The following is a 14,857-nucleotide window of genomic DNA, read 5'->3' on the forward strand; positions in this document are numbered from 1 at the left end:
AAAAAGTACTATTTATATTATCTTTACCACTTTAAACAGCAAAATTCTAGTTATGAACTCATCAAGTACTGTCCTGTTCTTTACCTGTTGCAGTGAAACAGAATTCAATCTTCACCAACAAGGTTTGTTGAGCTTTTCTGTCTTATAGACAAAGCTCAGGGAAGAGAGGAACTGCCAGTAGCAGAACCTCATCAGAGTCAGGGATGTTGTGAGAAAAGCTAGAAATAAACCCATATAAATAACAAAATCTCAGAATTGCAGATTGGGTCAGATTGGGAGGGACCACAGTGGGTCATCTGGTCCAATCCCTCTGCTCAAGCTGGGTCATTGCAGTGCACATAGCACAGGATTGTGTCCACATGGTTCTTGAATATCTCCAGTAAAGGAGACTCCATAACCTCTCTGGGAAACCTGTTCCAGTGCTCAGTCACCTGGACAGTAAAGTTCTCCCTCATTTTCAGGTGGAACTTCCTGTGCATCCATTGGACCAAATGGGACATATCTTAGTGTGCTGAGTCAACCAGCTTGCATCATTACGAGGCCACTTTCTGTTCTCTTCAAAAGGTCATGGAGATCAGAAGAAATCTCCAGTGCCTGGAGAAATGCATTATACTCAAAAAAGGCAGGCTGGTCAGCCTCAGTCTGGTCCCTGGGAAAATCAAGCAGTCCTCTTAAAGCCATTTGTGGGCACACATGTCTTCCATGATAAAATGACTGGTTTCATGAATGGAGAGCAGTGGATGTCATTTACCTTGGCTTTAGCAAGGATTTTGACATGCTGTCTCCCACAGCATCCTTATCTCTAAGCTGTGATTTTAGAGTCTAGGTAGATAAATTCCTAGATAATGGAAATCTGTTGGGACCCAATAGCACCCTTCCAATATCTAAGAAGAGTTTGTCAGAAAGGATGGAGGCAGGCACATTACTGAGGTATATAGCAGAAGAACAGGAGATGATAGTCATAAACAAACAGGAGATGTTCTGAATGGGATATAAAAAGAAAAAAAAAATCAATGTGAAGACAGTTAAGCACTGAAACAGGCTGCCCAGAGAAGCTATGGAACCTTCATCACTGGAGAACTGTGAAAAAGCCACAAGCAACCTTATCTCAACTCTGCACTGACTCTGCTTTGAACAAGCAGTTTAGGTGACCTCCTAAAATTCCTTACAAACTGAAGGATTCAATTATTCAAGGAGTAGATAAAAATTTCCTTGTTTCTGCACTCGTTCATACCTACACTCACACACACGACGCTCAGGGGTTAATTAATCTAATTGCAACAAAACCCCTAAAATATTTACAAAAAGCATTACAATTGTCTTGAATAATCCAAATCATACAGAGACAAAGAGAAATAAGTATCAATATAAATTTAGAAAACAATACTTACTATTACTTGTTGGTTCAGGAAACCCAACATTTTGGCCATTCCAACTTTTGTTTTCTCCAAGCTGAAACAGGTAGAGAAAGAGAAGTAAGTAAAGAGTAAACTGCTCCCTAAACAGAACATTCCTGTTTATAAAAATAGTTGAAATATACTAAAAAGGATGAGTTGAGACTGCCACATCTGTTCACAAAATTGTGCTAACTCATCTTCATTTTTGCCTAAGATACGTTATTTGAGTAATGTACCCTTCATGAGTAAACATTAACAACTATTGCCTAACACTGAAATATAAATGTTTCCCCAAGGATTAGGTTCAACTCAATATATTACCAAATCAGACTTAAATAAAATTAAATGTTTTAAGCGGCTCTCAACTGAAAACATAAACAGTCAACAGAGTTATTACATTCCAAAACAAGATCCTAATTACCACCTATGAAAGAATGTGTAAACACTATAAAGTACTTTGGGTGTAATTTTAAAATATTTACTTGTTAGGAATCAATTTAGTCACTGAAGTGGAACTAAAAATTATTACAGTTTTCCATTATTTTAATATATTTTTGAGGAAGCTGATTGTCTTCAAATTAATTTTACTATGGGTATTACTCTGACATGGAAAAGGGGAACAATTAACACAGAGGTTCAAAATGAAGCCACTACTGAGGTTTACACAGTAAATAAGAGGGCAATGTCCTAGGTTTGTGTATAAAACTGGATAAAGAAGTCCGAGCTTCCTCATTACTTGAGGAGCTATCAACAACCAGCTTTATGAATGTGAAATGAATGATCCTTTTCAGATTTCACTGGGGTTTTCTATGCAAATAGAAAACTTCACAGCAAAACAGGCTATATGCCAGAACAAAGTTGTAATCATTTGCTCTCAAAGATGGAGTTGGAAAGTGAAAGAGATGAGAAGGAAAATTTACCAGCTGAAATCTGCCTCTGCATTTCAGAGGTTGCATTAAGGCTGTTTAGATTACTACCATGTCATAATACAGACCACTAAATGATACATTTTACTTGGAAAAGAGGAGGGGAGAGCACACTATGAAATGCAGGTATTTCAATGATTGTTTCCCTGCTTTTCATCATCATGTACCTCACAAAGAGCCTTGGCAATGTGCAGTGAAAATGGGAGATATTTGATGGAAAAGGAGGACAGGCATTACAGTCAGCTTTCAAACTGGTCACCTACATCCATATACTTTAATTTCATATAATTTGTTTTATTCATATTATGAAGCAGGTAGCATGTACATTTGAAAATACGAGTGACAGCAGTTCTTCATATGAATAAGCAATATGAAATCTATAAATATGTTTGTATTTACTGCTGTTAACAACAGCATGGTTTTCTCAGGAATCCATCCTGACCATCTGTAACATGATGCCAGCACGAACACACTGTTACAATAAGAGATTTCCAACTTTCCTCATTCTTCTCTTTTTTATTGTTTATTAACTTGATCATGACAGGGAATTTAACAACAATTCCTCTATGAGTAAGTGATCCTTAGTACTGCTGCCTCACATGAATGCAATCTATCTTGGTTTTCTTCTTTCTAAGAGAATACAAGTGGCAAGAAGAAACAAAAAGGTGGAAACATGAAAAAATTATTACAACTCCCCATTCTCATCCATAGAGCTAAAATTCTGACAACTGCAAAATGTCTCCCAGCATACCTCCAGACTGCTCTCCTCAAGGCTCTGCACAACCATTACTGATTTCTTTCAGGAATCAGTTTAACCCAGAAAAGAGCAGAGCCTTTACTTTTCTACATTTACCTGGATTACTTGTGCTGCCATCAGCACTACACATAGCTCTTATAATGCTCTTAGGTCTCCATTAAAACAACAAATACAGTCACATTTTATGTAAGAGGGTTAAGGGAAAAAAACCACTGAATTTAGTTTTGCTTATTTTTTAAGGGAGGAGGAATGGAATGGAAGGACTTGAGGAAAAGGGGGCACAGGGGGAAAAAAGAATTGCCTTTTGTAACATCAGCAAAAAATATACAGGTGAAAATTATCTATTTAGATGCCAACCTGCTACATCAACTAATCTACACTGGGATCCATTTTGGATTCAAACAGTGAAACAAGTATCTTCTAACGGTATATCTTTATTGTGCAATTTATATGCAAGGAATTTTGCAATGCTCAAATTGATAGAGATCTAAGGGTTATTTTCCCTCTTCTCCACCACAGTTTAGTTTGAGAGTTAAAATTCCTTCAGCTACACAAACTAACTTGTGCATCTCCAAATATGTCCAGACATATACACAGAAGATAAAACCAAATGCTCTAGATATTTCATGTCCTTAAACCCCAACAAAGCTTTAAAAATTTATGATGATTTTTTTATTATACTGCTACTACATCAAAGTTGAGTGCTTCACATTTTTTGGATACAGTAACCTGTTTGTTCATTGTATTCAGAATGATATTAGGCCACTGTACACAAGTCCACCAATCCTAAAATGTCTACATCTGCAAGTATGCAATTAAGCCTGATTTTCTAAAGACAATGCACTTGTAAGCAATAGCTTAATAAATGTAGGGAAACAAAGCAGCAGCATCCCTTTTTAGTCACTCAGTTTTTTGGTAAGGATTTCAATGTAACCACAAGTTTCCACCATGTAGAGCTCTCCAAAGAAACTATGTTGTGGGCTGATTTTTTTCAGCCTTTATCTCTGAAACATACTGAGTAAAATTAGTTCAGCCAATTTAAAATCCAAGAATAAAAACCTATGTTTTCGTATTAGAATAAAAAAATTAGTTTTTCTGTTTTGACTTGTTTTATTAAAGCCATTTGGTAAAACTGGAAGTGAAGAAAAAGTTGATAGTTTTATACCATAGAGAGTATATTCTACAGCAGAAATGCCTCCGCATTCTGGTGAAAATGAATTATCATTTGACTCAGTCAGAAGCTTTTTTTTTCAATGGCCATGTCTGCGCAGTGTGTTCTCACTAGGAACATCATCCAGATTCCAAGTAGTCTGTTTAGAGTATTTCACACTTGTCTATGACTAAGACATATAGTGAAGAACATAGTGAAGGTGAGTGTGAACAGCACACATATTGCTGCTACTCTCAAAGGACAGTGAAACAGAAGAAGGTGGGGCCAAGTAACCAGTACAGTATTTCTTTTCCTGGTTAGGAATACAGAACGTATAGAACAGAATATCTTCATATTTACATATACATAGATGTGTACATATATACTGTATTCAGATTTATTATATAGTCCTAGAAAATCCCAACAGAACATTCTGTTGGCTACCTAGTGCAGCCACAGTAAACATATAAATAATTATCAAAATATATACATGCAGTGAGCCTGTATATGACAGAAGCTGTTTAGGGTCCACAGCTTAGTCAAATAGTTTACCAAGTATCTTTTCAGAAAACAAAAGGCAAAACTTTAACAGCCAATTTTGGTTACAAAACCCCTAATCAATAAATTCAAGGCAGGAGAGGAGTGCTAAGTTACAGACAGCTAACGTGGAAATACATACTTCCAACACATGAATTTAAAATGCAATTCCTTCCTCATTAAAAAAAGTGACACACATTTTCTTTATCAGTCATCAAATGTGAAAAGGCCATTACTTTTCTGTAATGCTTTTAGTACACATGCAATGGGAAGATAAACATTGATTACTACTTCATATATGAAAGTTACTAATGTTGTTCCTTTCTGTTCCTTCCGTTCCCTTGGACTCTCATGAATGCCCAAAATGGAATAAAAGCAAGAGGTACCTTCATCCTGATTTGTAAGTAGAAAGAGGTGCATGGATCACATGTACACTTTTGCACACATGCTATTCTATGGAACTCTGTTTCTGTTCCTAATTACTCTCACAGGAGCAGAGGCTGCACTTAATACTAAGGGTAGCTGTAGAGCTGTAGCTAAATAAAGGCTAATCTGTGACAAGCAACTCCCTAAAACAGGGTGTGCACAAGCTTAAGCTTCCAGTTTTACTAAGTGATTAGCTGATACAGCTTAAAAACCTAGACAAGGGTAAATTGTGGGCATCACAACAATTGGTTCTCACCTTTTCTGTCTGGTCTTGAAGAGGAGTAGAGGCTTTGTATCCCAGCTGTAGCAACATTGCTTCTGCTGCATTTCTTTTAGCTATTTTCTTGTTTGGGCCTGTTCCAGTAGTAATGTCATTGCCTATTTTTACCTTAAAAAGAAAATATTGATCATAATCATGATAAATGCAAGACTCCTTAATATCACCATATAATACTCTTGCTGATTTATCAACAGCTGTCAGCTCTTTTGATGAAGATGCAATCTTGAAAAAGCTACAGTAGTGCAAAAGGGGACTAGAGTATTCATTTAGAAGGGTTTGTTTTGATTTTTCAGAAGTTCACCAAATTCATACCCAAGAGGTACTTTTTTCTGCATCTCAGTGCACACACAGTTGCCTCTCTGTTCCACCAGGCTCTGTGTTACCCCCATTCTCCCTCATGAACCTCTCCCCTACTCTGTTAACACTGGAACTGCCCCAGGGTCTGCACTTCCTCTTTCTTGTAGGAAGGAGTGTTGCCTGCAGCAGCTCCCCAGCTTCATCAGGACAGTGCAGAGCAATGGAGGGACAAACAGACTTGAGATTTAACGAGAATGGTTTTTAAAGACGGATGAAAACCATATTTGCCTTCCTCCCACTTTGTTGCACTGCAAGGAACACAGGGGCTGGAACTGCTTACACCTGACAAGCTTTGATCCAAACAGTCCTTGGAAAGAAGGCTCCTCAGTGTACAGTACAAAGGGTTTCTGACAAACATGATGCCTTTCATAAGACTAGGAGAAATTAAAACCCCAAAATAAGGACAAACTGTAGGCAATTGATATCCATAAAATGTGTGGCTCCAACTTAATCCTTGGCTTTGGTACCATTCTTAAAACTCTTGGAGCTGTATGTGTCTGGTTTGTGACATGAGCACTCTCACTGCTATTCATCCATAGCTCTTTGATGGGTGTATTTTGCTCAGTCCATTAACCCTTCTATTTGCCAAATTGTGTCTTAAAATAGTGCACAGTTTCAAAACTATGTCAAAAAAAGGAAATCAAAATCAAGTAAAAATAATAAAATCATCAAGGTGATCTGAATAACAAAAAACCCCCAGAGGTCAAAGACCAGAAACAGTTTGGAAGGAGCTTTAAAAACATTGTAAAAAAAGGCATACAAATGCTAAATAAAGAATAAATTATATTTAGTAGTTTATGTCATTCAATAATTATTCACTTTCCTTAATTTATCATATATGTATTTTCCTAAAAGTTTAAATTCTTCTTTACTCAAATACCTCTTAATTCTAAATATTAAGAAGAGGATGTAAATAAATAATAATCATGAATGCCCCTTCAAAGTACATATATATATATCATTAAGCGAAAAGATTTGTCTACCTAAGCCAAAAGTATTAACAATCTTGAAATATAAACTTTATCTCCTATGCAGTTCACAACAACAATTAGAAAATAGCCAATCTGCTACAAGTTTATATGCAATAAAATTGAGGGACTTTAATGGGACAAGACAAAAAGATAATTTATAGCATAGGTCATCATAAATCAATGTGTTGCTATTTCTCAGACCTGTAAAACTGGTTTAGCTATTATTATAACCTCTATCAAGGATTAAAGGCCTGACTACAAAGAGAAAGAGCTTTCTGAAATTAACTTTGGGAACAGAACACCAACTAATGTCATCAGAGGTTTTCTTCTGTTTATCTAGTAGCCAGGACAAGTAATTGGATCCATTTCATCACATCTAAACTTGCTCTTTGTGTGACAGATAAAAATGAACATATTATCTCTGGATATTTTACTTCCACATTCAATTAAATTAAATGAAAACATGGTTTAAGTAGTTTATACAAAGGTATTTTTTTCTGAAAAGGTTTTCTGCATGTCATAATGAATTCACTGAGACTTCCTGAAGGTGGGATAAATAGAAGAATAATTTTAGTGTGAAGGCTTTACAAAAGGGTGAACATGGAGTTTAAAAGTATTTGTAACAAAGCAACTGCTCTGCGGAGTTTCTTTAACTCTTTCACAAACCTTCTTAGATACAGGAATCTTCTGCATATTGACTGCTTTTAAGATTCCTTTTTTAAACAAACTGAAGACTTTGCCATTATTGACACTCCTCCAACAGAAAACTAAACTTCCAGCCCATCTTTCTAATACTGGGCTGTGTTACACTGTTCTGCTGAGGCTTCACACAGCAACTACCAACTGTGGACAGTCCCATGGGGGTCTAAGCATGAGAAAGGAGATTTTCTGTGACAGGATCACTCTTTTTCAAGTACTTTCAGGTCTCATAAAATGTTAGAAATCCAAGTTTATATTCAAAAAAAGAGTCTGCAACAAAAGAACACAACACTTTATTTTCCTTCAGAGAGAAAAATAATAAATCATGAAGGAAGACCACTTAGGCCCAAGAAAATTAAGATCACTATCTTATCTTCATAGACATGGAGGAGGAACTTAGAGGTTGAATTGAAAACATAACTAATTTTCTGGAGAAGGAGGTGCTGGAACATCATAAATTTTGCTTGTGATCAGAAGTGACATTTTGGTGTGGTTGGTAGATAACAAGTCAAAACACGCTGAGGTATGCAGCTCTGAGTTGTTCCGGCACAAAATTACCCTTGAGTGAAAACACAAGAATACAGAATCCTTTCCTGTTTCTAATCTTTCTCAACCTGCTGTTGTGCTATCTAACAAAATATCACAGTTATACCAAATTTTTGTACATGTTCTTAATTTAAATTTGAAAGGAATTTTAATGATCTACTGTTTCAGCATTAGGTCCAGTCAGAGGACAGTCTAAAGCATGTGGTTGGCTTTTTTTGCTGTATTTCAGAGATAACAAAGTCACAAAGAAACCAGAAATCTGAAAAAAAATTGACAACACTATTTTTTAAAGCCAAAATGCCTGGTAATATGGAGATATTAATACACATATTTCAGAATACTAGGTATTGCTGGCATCCTTGGATCAACACCAGTCCAATTTTTTTTTTTCTAAAAAGACAAGTAAAAGTAAATAAATCATGAACATCAGGAATAAAGACAATAGCAATCAGTTGAAATAGAAATAAGAGTATCAAATAATGCATGAAAAGCATCTGGAGGGCACCTAATTCAATTGCCATTTGTTTCACTAAGAGAAAGAAGGAAGCTTAGATGGGATTTCTGATACTGTATTTCATACTATTCCTGTATATCTGACAGCAAGGCAAAAAGCTAAACAGAGGGAGTTTCCCTTCATATTATGCCACCATTTTGTTTGAGTTTGAACAAAACCCTCAGCAAGGCCGTTATCTCTAACATGACACAAATGATACCTGCATGACAAATTCCCGACGGCGAGGCATTCCTCTCTCTGAAAGAAGAACGTACTCTGGCTCCTTCTCCTTTTTGGCCTGTTGGATCTGAGCCAAACGACTGATGGGATTCATTCCTTGACCATATTCTGGTCCAGTCTAAACCAGGTTTAAAGGAAAGAACCATTATTTCAGTATATATCCCTATAACTACTACATTGCTTCAATAAGCATTTACTAGGATTCTCTCTTTTGTAATACTCCCTTTGAGAGAATAAGAAGTAACTTACTTTCCATTTTTTGATTATGAGACAAAAGATAAGAACCCTCAGGGCTCAAAGCTGTGGAAAGAAATTGTCTGCCATTGTTGCAGGTAGTATACATACCTTGCATCTGCAAGCTACAAAAACCCTCTCCTATCTGTGGAGGTCCTCATCAGGATGGATGAAAATTAGCAGATTCATTAGCCACTTATTGCCCTGTTTCTAGGACCCTTCCCCCTAACCCTTTAAAATAGCTTGCCAATAGCTTGGAACATGCGCTACACTGAGAAGAGGTGGGATTTACACAGGGACAAAAACCATTTGCCATACATCAAGATGCTTCCTCTTCCAGCCTTCCTGCTTTCCTTCTCAGCACTCCAGGCCTTCCATCCTACAATGCAACTTGCAACTAAAGGTGCAGAGGGTTTACTCTGTGTGTCATATGAATATACCCTAGAATTGTTGCTTATTGTGAACTACCCATAAAGTACTTCAAATGCTTAACAGGCAATAATCCTCACAATAGTATTTCCAAAAGTGTGGTTGGTGGGGGAATTTATCTCAGGCTGGGGAAATAAAAGGACTGACAAAGTGCTCTGTCCAAGATTACACAGACGGGGGAAAGCTACAGTCCTTGAAAACTCTCTAGCTCTGAAATTCTTTTAATGAATTATTGCTCACACAGCAAAAGCTCTTTCAAAGCACACAGCTATGAAAATATTTGTTTGTAGATTTTAAGAAGATATTAAGACCTACAAAAATTTTTCTGAAGTCATACTTAACTGATTTACACAGGATAACACAAAGAATGCACTTGCAAATGTAAATGGCATTTGAATGTAGAATTGTTTCTATGTTATGAAGCTATTTCCCTTTCATGAAACCATTCGCAGGCTAAGAGAAGATGAGCACTCATGCTTGCTTGAGCTTCTCAAATAACAAACAAGTGTTCAGGAACCTGAAGAAATGATCAGCAACTGAAGGCAAAGACCAGAGAGGGATATTATATTTAGAAAGCTGTGCAACAAATCCTACGTAGTGTAACTGCTGAAGTAGTTAGAGAAGATGTAGGTGAAAGAGCTAAGACAATGTCATACACAAGGGCAGCTGTGTGGGCAAGAAGCCAGGCAGAGACAAAATGCAGAGCAGGCTAAATAAAGAGCAGGCCATAAGATACAGCCTCATAAATACATATACAAATAAAAAGAAGTTATTGTTGCCACTTTTTTTGATGCTCAAAACACATGCAAATTTAATTGAAAGAAATGGGCACATTGAAAGCATTTCAGAAGTCTGGATATTCAAAAAATAAAAACCATCTACACATTCAGCTTATTTTGACAATTAATGTTCTTTCTAACAAGGCCAACTGTGTATAATTAAATTTAAAGTTTGTAATGGCAAATGGTATATGGTAATATAAGAAATCTTTTCATTATTATACCCTTAGCGTCTTTCCTGAGAAAAACTTTCCAAGATGTTTGGTGAAAACCAAAGCCAAAAGACTTTTCCAATCTTCCAGCTTTAAGGCTGCATTAATGCTGATGGTATTCCATTAAATCATTTTCCTGCCCATTTTTTCATATAAGTTTCTGAGAATTAGATCCCCAGGATTGTAAAAGGAGACTGGTATCTAATTAATCTAGGTTTTTCTAAATGATCACTTATTCTATATTTGAAGGCAAATGAAAAAAGAAAGGTGACAAATAAGTCTTCTGTACATCTTCCAAATCCAGTTTTGCACTCTCCAAAGTATTTGCTTATTTTAAAGTGGTTTTCTGGTGGCTGCTCTTTCAGAACTCTGCACTTTTGTTTCCTGAGTGTACAGATTTCTAATGGTCAAACTTTTAGTAAAATATTGAAGCACCAAAGTAGCACCCCATTAATTTACTTTTTCATGTATCTCTCTCCCTCTTCAAACTGGGGAGTGGAGAGAGCCCAGGAAGAGAACGACCAGATATGCTAAAAGGGATTCTTTGAGGAGATGATGCTAAAACTTCACATGGCTGGACAGAGCTGCTTGGAGGGCTTGATCCTCCACTGGACCTGAAGCAAACCCTTGAAGACCTCAGTGATGTGAGCTATTTACAAGCCATTCTGTTTGAGAATCCCACAGCATTCTCAGGGTTTAAAAAAAGCCCATGCCTATTAGCACAGGCAAACAACTAACAATATTGACAGTAACAAGCAACTGTAACAATATTGACAGAAAATGACAAATAAGCCTTTCATGATTTTTAATCTGACTGTTACTTTCTGAGCAAACATTCTTAATTGTGTCAAAGGTGGAGACATACCTTTAATATTGTTTTTGGACGCTTTTTAAAGTAAAGTTTTGGCTTTTCAATCACAGGAAGAGGAGGAAGTTTCTTAAGTTCTTGTAGGACAGCCATTGCAGCACGTTTCTTTGAGAGTTTCTTACTGTTGCCTTCTCCTTCTGCAGTGAATTCTCCTACTGTAACTCGTGTAACAAAGCTCTTCATGTGAGGAGGTCCACTTTCTTTAATCACCTTTTAAGAGAAAGTAACACTGAATCAAAGCACCCTACAAGAAGATAACCTGATGTTTGTTATCAGTGCAATGAACTTATTACTAGTCCAGTTTTCCTGCTAATTGAAGGCATTAGATTGGTTTCCACAGAACTTGGACAAGTCTTAATGACAGTACAAGATTTGAGGACAAAAAATTAAGAATGATTGGATAAAGCAAATCTAACCACCATATTCAATGTTTCACAGAAAATAAGAGTAGACCTAAATTTTTAAATATTTATAGAATAAACAATATATAACAATTATGCATATTTAAACCAAGGCTGATGGGTTTTTTCTTTGCAAGGTGCTTCACATACTAAAGCAATTAAATCCATGAAGGTCTACCAGGCTTTGACTATTTCTTTATATAAAACATATTCAAACCTGTATTAATTTGGCATTACCTCAACCTGTTTGTAATATTTTTTCTATTCTCATCAAACCCTTGGATGTTCATAGTCCCAAACTTCAGTCTCAATAGGTGCAGGCTGGATGCCTGCTCTCAACTCTTGCCTTGCCAGAACACACAGCTCAGAGCAATATCCCTTCTATTTGAAAGGCTGACACATTCTTGCCTCCACGACTCTCAGCTGTCCCTCCCAACAGTACTGAAAAGAATTACCAGAAGAGCCACTGTAACTCACACAAAAGCCAATCATTTCTGAAAAAAAATAATTTATTAATTCCCTTAAAAACACATTTAGGACAAAGATAAGAAAACCTATTTGAAGTACTTCACTGCAACAAGTTATAGTAATATGGAAAGAAATTAAGTTCTGAATGCTGCACCTTCCTTTAGTTGTTTTTCTGTCTTCATTTTTACATACATACACACAAACACACACACACACACACCCCCACACCACACACACACACACATATACATCTCCTTTTAGAAGGCTGATGCTAGGATGTGTTCACCCCAAATCAGAGCACTGCAAGTGCCAGGATAGCTATCCATCTCTTCATGCATGCACACACCATTTACTGGTCTGGACAATGTCTATCAGGAATTAAGAGACCTCATTTGGGAAAAGGTTCAGTTATTTTGTTTGATGGGCGGAAGCAGCTACCTAATTTAATCTTTGTTATATGTAATATGTATAAGGAGACATTAGAGTATCTGACAGGCATCTCTTTATAATATCTTCAAAATCAATATAAATATAAATATTTTTTTCATTTGATGGAATCACATCAAACCATTTGTTGAAGAAGAGCTATGTCTCTTTAGGTTGAGGAGGGAGGGGAAAGGGAACTAAGGTAAAGGTACCAGGGCCTTCTTGGTGTAATAACTGTAGTTTTAATGTGCTCAAACCTTCAATCTTGGCATTATTACAACATGTTTTGTATTAAGGTTCTTTTTATCAAGGTCATGTCCCTTGCATTATTTAGTTTTTCTGTTGCACTGTAATGAGGTCTCCTTAGGCTTGTATTTCTTTTTTAAGTTCTCTTTTGTGGCAATTTCACCCAGCAAATACAATTACCACAGCATATATCAATAAAAAGACACAAAATTAAAATTAACAGACAACTTTGTCTCATTTTCCCAGAATAAGATGACATCTATGCCAGAATGAGATTTTCCTGTTTAGTCCAGAAGTGTTCCCACTGTAAGGTTCCAGTTATTAATTTCAGAAGTCTTTTCAACACTGCCTCAGTTGAAAGTTGCCCACTAAAGCTTGACCACATGAGAAGGCAGCAGTGCTTTCAATGCACTGAGCCCCAGGATGCTGCACTGCCTGCACCAGAGCTGGGATGAGCCCAGTGCCAGGATCTCCTGCTCTCAGACACAGTGGGGTGTCGTGTCCGTGCTGAGCACCTTCATTGCACTGCAGCACTTCCCACTCGATTTTACAGCACCTCAAACCATCCCTGTACTTTGTTATCCAAGTATTACAACATACTGTAAAACACTGCTAAATTAACCTTACTAAGGTCCTTAATCTTTCTGTGGTTCTACTAATACTGTTATATAGGTGTTTGTCTTTACCTGCAATATAATGTATTAATAACATATACAAGAATGTCTGTACTGACCAGATGAAAAAGGAAAAAATAACTTGGTTAAGAAATATAATTGCTGAGTTCCTAAAATATTGGTTTATATAAGTTTTCTCGTATTCATATAAATGCACACAAATATATATATATGAGAGAAAGAATGTTAATACAAAACCAGATTATATTTTCATATACATAAAAACATATTTCTTAATATAAAACTAATGCATTCTGGTGTGTTTTTCATCTTTTAAATTTTAAGTATGTGACACAAGGTTAATAATTTACTGGAAAACATTAAAAACTCTGTCTTTGTTAGTGTGTAAATGGAAAAAAGTCTGTGTTGTCAATAGAATGAACCCCATAGGATTCAGACGGGATGTGGATCAAGCTAAACATCCAAATTTGGTAATTAAGCAAAAAAAATATTTACCTAACAACATTTTTGGTTAACCCCAGATTTCAGATCTTTTTTACTCCATATGATTTCAAACAGTTGTGCTATGAGCCTCGGGACAGAAAACACTAAAAAGAAATTCAGCCTTTGCTATCTAAGAACACTATACACATTAGGACATTAAACTATTTCTTCAGTTGAAAGATACAACCTGTGGACCTAATCATGGCTAATTTAAAGCTGAGAATTTGATTAAGGGTGACAGTTCAATACACTTTTCTTTTTCTGTTCCATGGATTTAAAGAATTATTACAGCAAGAGAAAACACATGGGGCCAAAACACATCTAAGGTCAAGTTACATCAAGAATGAATTTGGCTCAACTTAATGAATCATGCTGACAAATGAAAAACAGAAGTATGATTACAGTGAAAGAGTAACACTGCTTTAATTATTAATGAGATGCCAGGTAGAAAATTCAAAAGATTAGGACAAGATTAAATGGACATTAACCCCCCCCCAAAACTAGAGGAGACAAAAATCAGATCAAAAAACCCATGTCACCTACATCTATGAATACATAATTATTTATAAGATATTAAAATATCAATATATTTCCAGGAGCTTATGCAGGCCGATACACCAGATTTTCCCAGTTACAAAGGAAAAAAAAAATAAAAAAAAAAAAAAAATAAAAAAAGAGAAAAGGAAGAGTCTGAATGCTGAAGCGTAAAACTGCAGTGAGAAGGGTGACCATTCTGCAAAACCCAAATGAGAGTTACTCATTTGGGTACTCAGTACTCAGTCATCCAAAGCTTTAATCTCCAGGACAGCAGAAGTCAGGTGTGAAACTTCCTGCTGAGAACTACTCTCCCAGAGTCTGCAATTTGGCCTGTCCCTGGTTCAAAACACAGAAACTCTG

The 14,857-nt window shown here is 36.3% G+C and overlaps 1 protein-coding gene across 3 annotated transcripts in view; it reads right to left on the bottom strand.

Annotated features, from left to right (window-relative positions):
* Nucleotides 1–14,857, bottom strand: part of STAU2 (staufen double-stranded RNA binding protein 2) — a 170,798-nt gene that overhangs the window by 97,008 nt on the left and 58,933 nt on the right. For all 3 annotated transcript variants that reach the window (XM_053995765.1, XM_053995840.1, XM_053995685.1), the window contains exons 8-11: nt 11,299–11,511; nt 8,760–8,897; nt 5,450–5,581; nt 1,392–1,452 (exon numbers count right to left, since the gene is read on the bottom strand). In XM_053995765.1, the coding sequence (XP_053851740.1) occupies nt 1,392–1,452; nt 5,450–5,581; nt 8,760–8,897; nt 11,299–11,511 (544 nt within the window). The remainder of the gene's footprint in view (nt 1–1,391; nt 1,453–5,449; nt 5,582–8,759; nt 8,898–11,298; nt 11,512–14,857) is intronic.

The sequence above is a fragment of the Vidua macroura genome, chromosome 1 (assembly GCF_024509145.1).
Source record: "Vidua macroura isolate BioBank_ID:100142 chromosome 1, ASM2450914v1, whole genome shotgun sequence".
Classification (NCBI taxonomy): Eukaryota; Metazoa; Chordata; class Aves; order Passeriformes; family Viduidae; genus Vidua; species Vidua macroura.